This window comes from Camelus ferus, chromosome 4, assembly GCF_009834535.1.
Source record: "Camelus ferus isolate YT-003-E chromosome 4, BCGSAC_Cfer_1.0, whole genome shotgun sequence".
NCBI classification, from domain to species: Eukaryota; Metazoa; Chordata; class Mammalia; order Artiodactyla; family Camelidae; genus Camelus; species Camelus ferus.
The window spans coordinates 65,045,473-65,058,963 of NC_045699.1; the positions used below are offsets into that span (position 1 = coordinate 65,045,473).

Here is a 13,491-nt window from a genome sequence, read left to right on the forward strand (position 1 = left end):
AAAAATTAATTTGGGAAATATTTAGGGCAGATTATTTGTATTAAATAGATTTATTCAGATAATTAAAATCTGTGATTACAGCTCTAATTAAATTTAACTCAGATAATTGGTTGTTGTATTTGTGAATGTGCAATTAGTCTTCCACATAATTGCAGGGTTTTCAGCATCATACTTTCCATTTATTCACTGCATCCCAGAGCTTTGCTACACTGGATTCTGTTCTCCCAAAGGCTGCATTACAGCTCTTGGGATCTCTAGGCCCAAGGACCATGACCTATGATACCCACAGCAGGGTCTAGGCTCAGCCCCATTTAGCATGTCTTTGTCCGGAAGTCAATGAACACCTCATCTTCAAGTGCAATGTAAAAAGCTCTTACAGCCCATACTGTTGTTCTGAAAACTCCTAGCAGCACGTACCTGAAGAAAAACTGGCAGCAGTGGTCCTCATGTGTTAATTACACTTGCGAAGTCTATTATGCATAGAAAGGGCACCTGCTGGCAGTGAAAATGACTAGAATCTGCCCTTCCTGTGCAGTGAGTAAATTGAGAGTTCATTTCTACAGGAGATAATAGTTTTCAGATTCCATTTCGTGTATCCCCTGCATGGGGACGTACTTAACATTTAAATCATCTACAGAGGAACAAACCTCCTTCAAATTTACATGTTTCAGGCTCCTAGCACTCTACTTAAAATGCTAGTTATCCCTGCTGGCTCTTACCACCAAGGATTAAACTCAATGGTGGTGAAAGTCGCCAAGCACAAAAGAATAAAGTTATTAGCATTGACTCAAATTTCATGACATTTGTAGTTTCTGACCAAAGCAGTGGTAGCAGGCTGGAGGTGATCAAATCAAGCCTTGAACAGAGGATCTGTTTTTTCTCTTGGGGTCTTTCATTTCATCATTCCTACGTCTTGCAGTAAATAAACAGATACCAATCCCCACAGGCCTGTAATCATCCTTTGGTCAAGTGTCAAAAAGTTCTTTCATGAAAACAAGAGACCAGGAGAGAAACTGCTATCACACAAACAGAAACTTCCAGTACGGTGCCTAGTCACAAAGCCCACTCAGGATCCCAAAATTACAAGTCTTAACTCTGCGTTTTTGGAGTGCAGGTTTGGGGTGACAAGGGCTTAGCAGACTTCCTTGCCAAGTCTTCCCTTCCTAGTTTGAGCTGCCAGCATCATCGCTCTGGGTCAGGCTGGTGACAGTTCTAGAGAGGGCAAGAGTTTGAGAGGAAGCTGAAAAGAGGCTCTTGGGTCAGCTTCCATGGGAAAGAGTGAAACAGCTAATATATCCTCTAAGCAAACAAGAAAGGAGGCCTAGGACCTGAGATGGTAGCTGGAAAGAACAACTGGCCAGAGTAAACACTGATTTTCTTAAAATAAAATGTTTCAATTATAAAAACTATACGTTTTCTTTGTAGATATACTTGAAAATGTGGAAAATAAAATAAAAAGCATGCATAATTTCTCTCCCTCCTCCCCCTCAGAAATCACTGTTAATATTCTGGTGTATTTCCTTCTAGATTTCTGCCCCTCTGCATGTATATGTGTGTGTATCTAATTTTTGGGTTATATATACACAAACTTTCTGTTTCTTTTTATAAAAACAGAATTATACAGGATATAATATCTATATTAGGGCAAGTTACTAAACCTCTTGGGGCCTTATTTACTGATTGTGAAATGGAGCTAATAACGCCTGCCTTACAGGGCTGCTGGAAGAATTAAACAAGATCACAGACGTAAGGAGATGGTCCAATGACTGGAGGCACAGGAGATATTCAACAACTGGCAACTATTGTTATCGCTGATGTTACTGACAGAGCATTTTCTTCTCCATAGTTCTGGGACTTTAAGCTGCTGATTTTAAACTAGCCAACAAGTTAGCAACCAAAACTCTACAAATAATGGAAAGTTAAAGCTGTACTATTTGGGAGGCAGAAGGAATATAAAGACTCTCTCAGTGCCACCAATCTCTGTACACAGAAGCCCCAGGGGCTCCTACTTGAAGCACAGCATCAAGACACACAGGTGAGCCTCTTGCAGGGAGAACTCTAAGGTTTCCCTGTAGAGCACATGTCTGGGGTGAGGTATGTAGTGGGGTGTGCCTCTCTCTGTGTGGGGGACCCTGGTGCACACGTCTGTGGGGAAGGGACCTGTGTCTGTGTGTGTGAGTATGAGGCCATGTGTATGGGGTTGGGGAGTTATGTGCCTGTGAGGGTGCTGTGTGTCAGGGCCAGGGAGGTGTGGCAGCAGGTTCTCTGTGCTAGGGGACTGGGTGTCACTGTAAGTCTGTCTTAGGGGACATATGGCCCCTCTCCTACCTTTCCTTTCTGTCTCCCCTTCCACCTTCCCTGCATGCTTTGTTCTTTCTTTCCCCCCTCACTCTCCTTGCCTCTTTCTTCCTCTCTAAGCATCAGTCTGCCTAGGTCCCGCCCCCCAATCTTTCATTCAAACAACAACAAACATGAATGGATAGCGAGGTCCTTCCCTTTGAGATTATGTGACAGCAGAAATAACCAATATAGTTGGTTCAGAAGCTCAAATAAAACAACAAGTCCAAGCAGAGAAACTGCCCCATCTCGTGAGAGATGCGAGAAAGGCATGGACATAAAGACCTACCTTGATAAGAAAGATACGCACTCAAGAGAGGAATGAGCCAATTCACTTAGTGCAATGCACTTGAGAGGGCCCCCGAATTTGACTTGATGGCTCTGAGCTACATCTTTATTGAATCCATTGCTTCTTGGGATGACGATGAGCCTAACACACAAAATGAGGAAGACTATGGAATACCTTTAAATTCCCAGGACAACTGGGCTACCTAGGTGAACCCTTCCACTGAGAGGACTGCAAAATGGGCTGGAGAGTCCAGCAAAAATTATGACTGATTTTGACTCAGTCACTCTGAACCAATGGCAAATGTCCTGAATCATCTGTTCTTAAGCAACAGAGCTGTGACCCCTCAAATGGGCTCCTTTCTCCTGAAGCCCTCAATTTCTGGCAGGCAGTGCAGAGCCTTTTCCTATATGTGTATAGCACTCCCTTATCAATTTCTGCAGATTGGAGATAATGTCTTCAATCATGTTACACCGGAGAAAGAAATTATTTATAAGGAAAACAGGTCCAAATAAGTCACAAAGTCTTTTCCAGTAATCTATTGGAGACAGATAAGAAGGTGATGCTTCTGCACAAACATTTACTGAGTACCTACTGTGAGCCTGTTTGTCTACATGGTGCCTTTTCATGTTATTTCATTGCACCTTTATATAACTATGTATAAAACAAAACTTTATTTTGCAGATGGGGAAACAAAGTTTTTAGCCAAGCGAATCACCCAAGTGGTGAGCTGACTCTAAAGCAAGCCAGTCAGCCAGCCTGTCTTCCTTCTCCCTCTCTCCCCTCCCTCCTTCCACCAAAACACATTTCACTGAATAGTGAAATTCCCATCAAAAGACTTCAGAGGGTTTTGAAGCTTGGCTTATGCTTCCAAACCACAGCTGAGAGCAAGTCTTACAGAACGTGCCAGGGCATGGCTGAAACTTGAAGACCCTGGGGATCTCAATTGTTCTTGACACCAGTTTCCAATCTGTCTTATGGGGAAAAAAAATCACACAACTACTTGGTGCTTTGGTTTTCCTAAACTGAGGAACAGGAAAAGCATTATCCACTTGAACCCTTAAGAATGCCATGACATATATAAAAGCTGTCTGGAAACAAACAGGCCATGCAATCAGGAGGTCTAAAATTCAGATCACTTTGAAGTTAGTACTTTTAGAGTCACCAACTGCATTACAAGTTACAGGCTTAACATGTCTGGTCATTTTCTGGAGAAGGAAAAGCAGAGGACAGGGTAAGCAGCGGCCTTACCAGCAGTAGTCCAGCAGGTGCGGAGGCAGGACGGGGATATACACGTGCTGCCAGAACATGGGGTAGAGCATTGCGGCGGACCCGTGGATACAGGCAGTCAACTGCAACAGAAGCAAGTTAGAGATTCAGGGCTAAACAATTAAAGTGAGAGGACACTGTCATTTGAGTTCAGCCGTAAAATTAAATATATACTTATCAACCTATTTAAAATTATGTTAACTCAATAACCCTAATTCAAATCTAATAAGAGCTTGCTTTTCAAAAAATATATTTTTTTCATGATTATGAGGTTAATACACAATGATAGGAGAAAATTTAGAAAACGGAGAAAGGGATAAAAGAAAAGTCTTCACCATCTGAAAATAATTTAACGTTTTGCAGTATTACATACATATGCACTTTTCTAATAAAATCAGGATTACTGTAAATACAGTGTTGACTTGCCCTTTAGGTTAACATTATTTGCTGGCATTTTCCCACATTTTAAGATATTCTTAGAAAACATCTTTTAAAGCCACTCAATGAATTTAATCACTCTTCCATCATTAAGTTATATACGCAGATCAGGTCAATAATTTTTATATATGGTTCCTAGATGTAGAATTTAAAGACAAAGGTTATAAATATTTTAAGGCACTTAATAAATACAATAATTTAAATACACTAAATACATTAATATAATAAACTGATGAAGGATTGAGGCTCTTTACACTTCCCCAGCCATGTACTGGAATGCTGGCTTCCCTGTATCTCACCAGCACTAAGAAATACAATCCAAGTTAGTAGCTTTAAGGCTGTATCTATCTTCACTTTATTTTTATTTCTCTGATCATGACTGAGGCCAAACATCTTGTTACATGTTTCTTAACTACATGTTTCTTAATGATATTTCTTAGGTAAACGGACTGCTCATATTCTTAGTCCACTTTTTCTAATGAGAATGAGTAGTTTTTAAATTGATTTACAAGCAAATACTGGATATGCCAAGGATATTAATCCTTTGTGATGTTTTTGAAAATAATTTATCCTTATTTAATTTTCTTTGAATTTTGGGGTAAAGAGAAGGCTTAAATAATTACATGGGCAAATGTTTTCCTTCATGATGGTTTCCATCGCTTTTATGCTAAGAAAGTCCTCCAAATTTTCCCTCAGGATTTAACTCTTTAATCCATCTGGAATTAATTTGGGCTTAAGGACTGAGGTGAGAATTTATTTTTTCCACATAGTTAATCAATTGCTCCAGCACTGTTTACTGACTAATCCTTCCTCTCCCTATTCTTTTGACTTGTCCCTATTTCACATTTCTTTTTTTTTTTCTCTCAAGAGCTAGACACATCATACAATCAGTATTTGATACAACAAAAAAATTAGGAAACAAAGACACAATAGAATAAAATTGCTACAAAATTCAATATAGTGAAAGAAGGAAAAAACCCAACACCTTTGGAGATATGGCTATGAAGTGACAAAAGCCAACAACACATGTTTCTTTCTGCCTTTTTTCTTTAATGTTTCTTTGGTTTCTGGGAAGCCTATTCCCATGAGGACTTTGCTTCTTTTGGAAGCTGTTAACTGGCCTTTGCTGACAGAAGGACATTTACGTGGCGAAAGAGTGATGTGCCAAGGCCCAGTTAAAAGAATCCCAGAGGTTAGTGTAACATGAACAGCTTTAAATTGGATATTCTGCTGATGTTTCACAGTTGTGAGAGCTGTGTATTAAATCCAGGGCCACTACTTTTCCCCCCTGCTTTTCCCTCTAGACCCTGTTCTTTAAATCAGGTACATGCCAGGAACAGGAGCTCATCCAACAAGCTTTCACAGCAGTTCTCAGTGTCTCCGTCAAGGCTTGTAGGCTTAATCCATCTTTTCTCAACCTATTTCGGTAGGTTTCCATAGAAAGGAGGCTGTCTGTCATATTACACACAACTAATCTCTTTGGAGTTGGAAGAGATAAAAAAATCTTTGCTGGGGTGTTGAGTGAGTGGAGAATGAACCAACTTTACTCTAACTCCACCCTGAAGTCAGGCTGGAGGGTTTCACTGGCCTTGGGCCCCAGCCCTTCCTTCCCATCCTTTAACTAGCTGCCAAAGTACTCTTGCTAAAGTGCAGGTCCAGTCATGTAATGTCCTACTGGGAGTGGGCTTGGGGGCACATCTGGTACAGGCATGTCTCCTCCAGCTCCCAGTCTACCTGTAGAGCAGCATCTCCAGCCACAGTCTCTACCACCTTCCCCTGGTTTATCCTTGCAATAAATCATTTGCAGATTTAGAAGTAGTTACATACTCCTTTTCTTTCCTTCTTTATTCCCACTGGCCCGGGTCTGTGCCCCTAGTAAATCCCTCCTCCCTCAAGTCTCTGTGCAAGCACTACCTTCCTCTGTAAAGAACTGCATGGCTCCACTGGGCTTGTGACCCCATTATTAATGTGACTATAACTGTATGTTTGTCCTCTCACTGTACAGAAAGACCCTGTCTTTATATATATATGCGCTAGATAATGCAATGTTTCTTGAATAAAAAAAAAATTCTTACTTAGACTATATCCACAATATAAAGATAGATAGTAGCTTGGTTTTTCACAGTATTGGACTAACATTTTCATGAGTCTCACAGAGTAGGCTATATGACCCAAATTCTAAAACAATAACAGTAAGCTTAGACACATAAATATGCCACTTTTAGAAAATCAAGTCAATGGATTCATCCATCCATTTATTCAATAATATGCCTACTCTGTAACTCTACAACATACCAAATAAATAAAAGCACTTTAAAATCTATACGGTGCCATACAAATGTGAAGCATCATCATCACATGTATTCACTGGTGATTCTCTTTGAAAAACTCATTCAGTAAAATGTTCCTGGTTGAGACAGAACTTGAATACTTGCCTCTTTTTAGCTTAAATTGGTTTGAGTCAAAAATCCTATTTCAAGTGGTAAAGTGGCAGAGATCTTATCTTCAGACAACGTTCTTTTCATGTTTCCTTAGCCTCAAAAAAACCTGCCAAGCTAAATGACAAGGTTTTAAATTACTTATCCCTCATAGAAATAAAACTTTAAAGATTTGTGATCATCATTTTCATTGAGGGTTTTCTAAGGGCCAAATCTCTGCAATAGAGTAAAATGCATTTACCCATTTGATTAAGAAAACCAACAAGCAAAAAAGGGAATTATTTGGCATTTTTCCAAAATACTAAATAGCACAAACTATGTGCATCATTTCTTAGGAACACTAGTAGTTAAGGAGACCAAGTGTTATGACATGCTTAATCAGGAATAACATATTACATCCCATAAATTATCATTAGCCACTTTAAAAAAAACCTCTAAAACCAATCCCATTAAAAAAAATTAGGGTCCTAAAGGCCTATGCTCATTCCTTACAGAATACAAAATTTAAAAGTAATGGAAGTATACAATTTGGATTGTAGTCAGCAAAGGGGTATTGTGAATATTTAACTGAAGTGCAAGTTGAGGAAAATGATCCTATCAAAATCTCACTCAGTGGGAGAATAGAAAGATAGTATGTGTAAAATTTGCCCAAAGTCATTAGTCACAATGAATATTCATCAGAAGCCAATTATCAATCCCGTTTAATGACACCCCAAAAGATTTTGCCCTGAAGCAGCTGAATAGTCTAAGACTCCAGACAAAACTAGACAATTTATACAGCCAACAGCCAGTCTAGCCAGGACACAAATTGTAAAGTAAACCACTGGTGGGTTTTTGGACGCACTTTTAGCAAATTCTGTCCTCAATTAAAGGTGCACAAGGTCAGTCTGATTTTGGAGTTTTCTATATGGCTCCATAGTTTTCTTTGAGGCAAAGGGAGAGAAAGGAGGAGGCAGTGGAGGAGGGACATGAATGGAGAGCAATCAACGGTAGAGTGTGAAAAATCGCAGACACATTTTTTTTTCCCAATTTGAGGGATTTCTTAGAGAAATGCCCACATTGTCACAATCTTAGATTCCAATTCATTTGATTCCAAATAGTAGCTCTGCAATTTAACATAGAATAAAAGTTAAGAGATCCTTTAAAAAAAAAAAAAAAAGAATCTTAACAGTGTATGTGCCGGGAATCATGTTGGGGGTTTAGGGCCTTGCAAAGTACTGTTTTATAGGTTAGGGGTGTGTGTGTGTGTGTGTGTACACTCAACATGACATTTCATGGATAAGGAAACAGTCTCAGAGGTGAAACAACTTGCCCAAGGCCACACAGCTAGTAAGTGACAGATCTGGGCCTCATATCCAGGTCTGTCAGACTACAGTGGCCACCTCCACATGCATAAATTAACTGCAAAATGTTTTGAGTGCCTATCCTGTGCCCATACACTATGCTGAGGACTCTGAACGAGGTGACATACTGTCCCTGTCAGCAAGGCCAAATTACATAGAAAGGCATTTGCCTTGCTGTTAGATGACCAAATATCTAAAGCAAAATACCAATTAACAGAAAAGAACCCTTTTAAAAACAGAGTTGATCATTTCCTGATGATGAGCTACATTTAACTAAGGTGATGTAGTATCTTTGATCCATAAGAAATTCTAGACAATGAAGTAATGATTGTTGGTCACTTCTGGCACACCTGTCTGAAAATCTGGCTTCCTGTCATGTTCCCTTTCACATACCTGCATGGAGTTTCCACTAAATCCCTTTTTGATCTGAGTAAGCCACTTCCTCTCCTGGGTCTCAATATGGAAAACAAGAGGCTGGACTACATGATCCCTGTGCCCCATTCCAGCTTTGACAACTTTGATCTAGAGGAACTGCCATCCTTTGACATGAAGAATGTTCCTCTACTTCCCCAGCTCACCCTCCTCAGCTCCACTGACTATGCACTAGCACAACAGGCCTCAGTGCTAGTCTTGTTTTCTCATCTCTGCAGTCACAGAGGCCCACCTGGAATTCATGTGCTATCTAGGAACCACCACCTTTCAGTCATTGCATCTCCATCACCTGACTGTGGAAGGTACAGCCTTCCTCCGTGCTTGGCCCCTGACACTCTGAAGATCTCAGAGGTAGATGTAGATGGTCTTAGGAAACTAGGGGCATGAGACTAAAGATATGAGCTCATCAAGAACAGAGACCACATTTGATTCCTCTCCTTATCTCTTACAATGCTTGACACAGAGCAGGTGCTGAGTAAATGTTTGGGGAATGTTAGAATGCCTCCAGCTTAACCTCATGAGGAATGATAGACAAGATTATCAGACATTTAACAAATTGCAATTGCTTAATAGATCACAACTAGAAGCTGTAAATTCCTACAAGGTATTGAGATTCCAAGTTCCAAAAGCTGAAAGAGGAAAAAAAAATCAGATGGTCACAATCATTCTTTATATCCAAGAACTTGGAATGTTAAAAGATTAAACTGACACCTGCTTCATCACAGGGTTAGAGGCAATTGGATTTTGCCTCTGAACTCAAACATCAGGAAAGTGACAGAGCAAAGAGTATTAGAAAGAGTACCAGATTACTAACTTTAAAGAGAGTCATTTTTAAGTCTATCCATTTCAACCAAGAAAAGTCCTATGTAGAACAGTTACAGAAAATTTTGTGTGTCTTAGAGAAGTTGTTCGCTTTCTCAATTTGAAAATGAGATTCTTCTATTTAATTATAAACCATCCTTGTAGTCATAAGGAAATAAATGGTGCCATGATTCAAATAGTGTTTGGATTTTTGCTTATTCTCAAAAGGAAATCCACTATAAGATCAGCAAAAAGTTTTAAGTAAAACATTCAGGGACTCTGAAAGTTACTATACTTGACCCTTCAAAGCATATGAGAAAAACTTTTAATTATAAATGGTTCAAATTGTGTTTACTATAGCTAGTGGGGGAAGAGCTGGCTCTTTTAAGAAACTATCAAAGATGCTTTAGCAGAAAGAGAACTTAGAAAGCCTCAGAAATCAAAGACCTTCAGCTAGTCTAGACAGATGCCAGACATGTGAGTAGAAAGAAGATGGAAAAGAGCAAAGAATGCCCTGTTTTCTCAGAAGTCCAAATGTCACGTTTCTGTATTTATTTATTTTTTTTGTGGGGTGGGGAGGGCTGTCTTTCTTCAAGCAGCTTTTCTTTCAGTTGGGTGGAACTCATCACACCTCTTGTTTCCCCATTATCCTCTGGGGAAGGGAAGGAAAAAAAAAAACCCATAAAAACCAACACAGCAACATGGAATCAAGCTGAATGTCTTCCACTAAGAGAAAGATCATCCAGTCAAGAGGAAGCTTTCTCAGGCCTGCTACTCAATCACTTTTCTTTCCATCCTCCCTGCCACCCCCCACCTTTTTTTTTTTTTTAAAAACTACCTACTAACTAGAGTAATCAGAGTAAGTTATTAACCAGGGCAAGAAGTTTCATGTCAAAATCTGACACTTCAAAACATCAGAGCAACTAAAATTGCCAAAAACAAGCTTTAGTTACTACAGCAGAGACAGACACTATGGTATTGTAAACTACAGGGCAGATGAGCCGGTAGCACCATGAGTGAGGAAACCACAGAATTTTCTTAAGATGAAAAAGCAAAAGGTAAAATTACACTGGAATTGATAATAATTCATTTAAATACATGGACAGCCACTTCTCCACTCTCTGCCTATGACACATTCTAACTGATCGTGGAGTCAGGACATGGCCCACAGACCCCTCTGAACTTACCACCATTGCCAGGGGATCCAAACTCAAGTCGAGTGTAAGTGGATATTTATATTTCTTCGAAAATATTTCTAAGATCATAACTTACGTTTAGCTAATTTATATATTGCTTTAATAAAGAATCACATTTTTTAAAAGAAAGAAAGCCTAACTGAACATAGAATCATAAGTACCTGTCTGTCGGGCATCCATACGTGAAAAAGAAACTAAGAAACTTTCAGGTGGTAGGAGTTACTAGATCTGGAGGCACAGAGGAAAAAATTTTCCTCTGCACAATTACTTTGTTAGATAAATCCAACCTTAGAAAGTGATAGGAAATTCAGAAAGATTGAAGCTATAAACACAGCCACCACGAGAACCACTTACTCAGCACAGTTCTAGGTGCTTTACACATACTATTTAACTCATTTAATCTTCATAGCAGCCCTATAAGGTAGTAGCACTATTGTTCCCATTTACAAATGAGGAAATGAAGGTCCCTAGATGTTAAGGACCTTGTACAACGTCGCAGCAGTGGCAGAGCTAGGATTTAAACCCAGGGAGTCTCGCTCCAGAGTCCACGCTCTTAGCTCATAGGAAACTGCCTCTGTGCTATGATCCGTATTAACCTGACAACTACTGAGTATCCACGATGTGTACACACTATGCCCTCAAGCAATTTAAAATAGAGAGAAAAAGATCAAAATGCAAACAATCAACTTCAACACAAAAGCATTATGAAAGAGGTAATATAATAGAGGTTCAAGTGTGCTAGCATACAAAGAAGGAATCATTAATTCTGCCTGGGGCAAGAATCAGGCCTGCTTTCAGAGAGCGAGGCACCAGAGCAGAGCCTGGATGGATGAAGACAGGTCAGTCTTCCTCCCTAGGAGGCTGGTCAAGTGGTGATGCTGGGCCAAGTGAACAAAGCATTTTCTTAGGCCACTCTAGCTCTGCATGGTGATGACTGTGGAAACTTGAACAAGAAAGGACAATTTAGTCAATGACTATATAACTAGTGAGAAGTGGGTGGATATGGAAAATCTCATACAAGTTACCATGACTATTCCCTGTTGCTTGGATTCATTCACTATCCACCATCACCAGTTGTACTAATTAAATCTTCAGAGTTCTTCCATGATCTCTATTGCCCTCTTTGCTTCTGAAAGTCAAATCAGGGTTTATTGCCCCAAAAAGGTGAGATTCAGAGTCAACACTTACTAAATGAGTAGTATATACGCAGTACTGGGCTCTACGCTTTTATACCTATGACCGCTGAATCCTTTCAACAACCCTGAGGTGGGTATTAATACTATCTCATTTTTACAGAAGAGGTCAGAGAGAGAGATTAAGAAAGCTGCTTAAGTCCACATGGTTAGGGGGGATTAAGTACACAGGTAAGAACTGAGCAAAATCATCCTGGCTTGAAGCCTTGTGCTCTCTCTTTCATCCCTGCATTTCTTTTTTCTTGGGAAAAGACAGCAGTGGCAGGGCTGTCTGAATCATCTAGCTGGGAGAATATGCAGCTATCAAGATAGGAGAAGAGAAAAAGGTGTGAATTTTCATAAGGTGTGTACCAACCCCTAACTACATGGTCTAATCTCACATCACACTACATTTGCTCACCGGTGACCACACTTTCAGCCTGCAGAAACCTAAGGAAATTTTGAGTTCCTGTCCTCACTGATTCAGCACATAGTAGGTGCTCTAATTTCTTTAATGAAATCTGGACAGATGCTGGCCAACATGGGTGCCATTTAGAGCTTTTGCGAGTATATTGCCAGGTCAGTGACTTGAATATTACCTGTTAGTGTTTTTTAGTAGAGACCTGATTCACAACACTCATATAAAAAGCTATCAGTCCTATAAAGAACATACCATTTATTTCACAAGTTGACCGCACAACTGAAATAATATAATGAAATACTCTGCCGTGTTCTCAATGCAAAGGCTAAAAAGAAACATCACCTCTCTAGATCTATTTATACACATGTATCCAAAATTACACTCGTGGACTACATCAGCAGCCAACATTACTGAGAGCTTAAATAGATCATACTTAGCTCTGTCCTGTTCTGGACTAGCCAATGTCAAAATCAAAGTTCTCTCAAAGAGAAATATGGAAACAAGGAGTCTTTTAGTGTTAATCTGTACTTAAATGTCTTCTAAGCAAACTTAATTAGCCTCTATTGCATAGGCTCAAAGTGAAAAGGACTCTAACGATGCAAAATAAAAATCAAAGAATAAATATTGTCTTAGAGAACTGTCTATTCACTGATTCTGAATCTGGCTGTGTATCAACCATTTGGGGGAACCTTAAGAAAAGACATTCCATGGTTCCATGGTAGACCTTTGGAACCAGAATGTCTGGAGGTGGTGCCCAAGAACCTGAATTTTTAACAAGTTCTTTGGGTGATTTCTAACACAACTAATCCAGGGACCAGCATTTAGGAGTCACTAACAATCTGAATTCTCTGCCTGGTCCAAAACAGGTGCTCCTTGTGTTGAAGCAAGAGGCAAGAGAGGAAGGTACGAACTGGTAGGGAGACCACGGCTGGCTGAAGTCACACAGCAAGTTTTAAAGTATCACAAATTAAACTGCTGTTACTCTGTCTATTACACAGTTTATATAGTGTCTGTAACATCAAGGTTCCTCATTCTAGTTATAGTTCAACATGAAAAAGAGAAAACTAACTCACACATAATTAAATGAAGAACTTGTTCAAAAAGCAGTTAATTGTATTTACATTTAAAAACTAGAGAAAAACCACATAAATAAAACATACTAATCTATTCTTCTATTTCCTGCCAATGGAGGTTCCTTTCATTTATTTCTGACAGTTTTTAATATTCTCTGAGCCACAATAAAATTTTATGTGATGGAGATTAGAGAGTCTACGCTGTTTGAAAGTTTGGCTGCGGAGTCTGTATTTCATGCCACTTCATTACATTTTGTTACGGATTTCCCTTGTCACCAAAAGGGA

The 13,491-nt window shown here is 39.5% G+C and overlaps 1 protein-coding gene across 4 annotated transcripts in view; it reads right to left on the reverse strand.

Moving 5' to 3' along the window:
• Positions 1-13,491, reverse strand: part of DENND1A (DENN domain containing 1A) — a 470,303-nt gene that overhangs the window by 206,126 nt on the left and 250,686 nt on the right. For all 4 annotated transcript variants that reach the window (XM_032478394.1, XM_032478392.1, XM_032478393.1 and 1 more), the window contains exon 10: positions 3,875-3,975. In XM_032478394.1, coding sequence (XP_032334285.1) covers positions 3,875-3,975 — 101 coding nt within the window. The remainder of the gene's footprint in view (positions 1-3,874; positions 3,976-13,491) is intronic.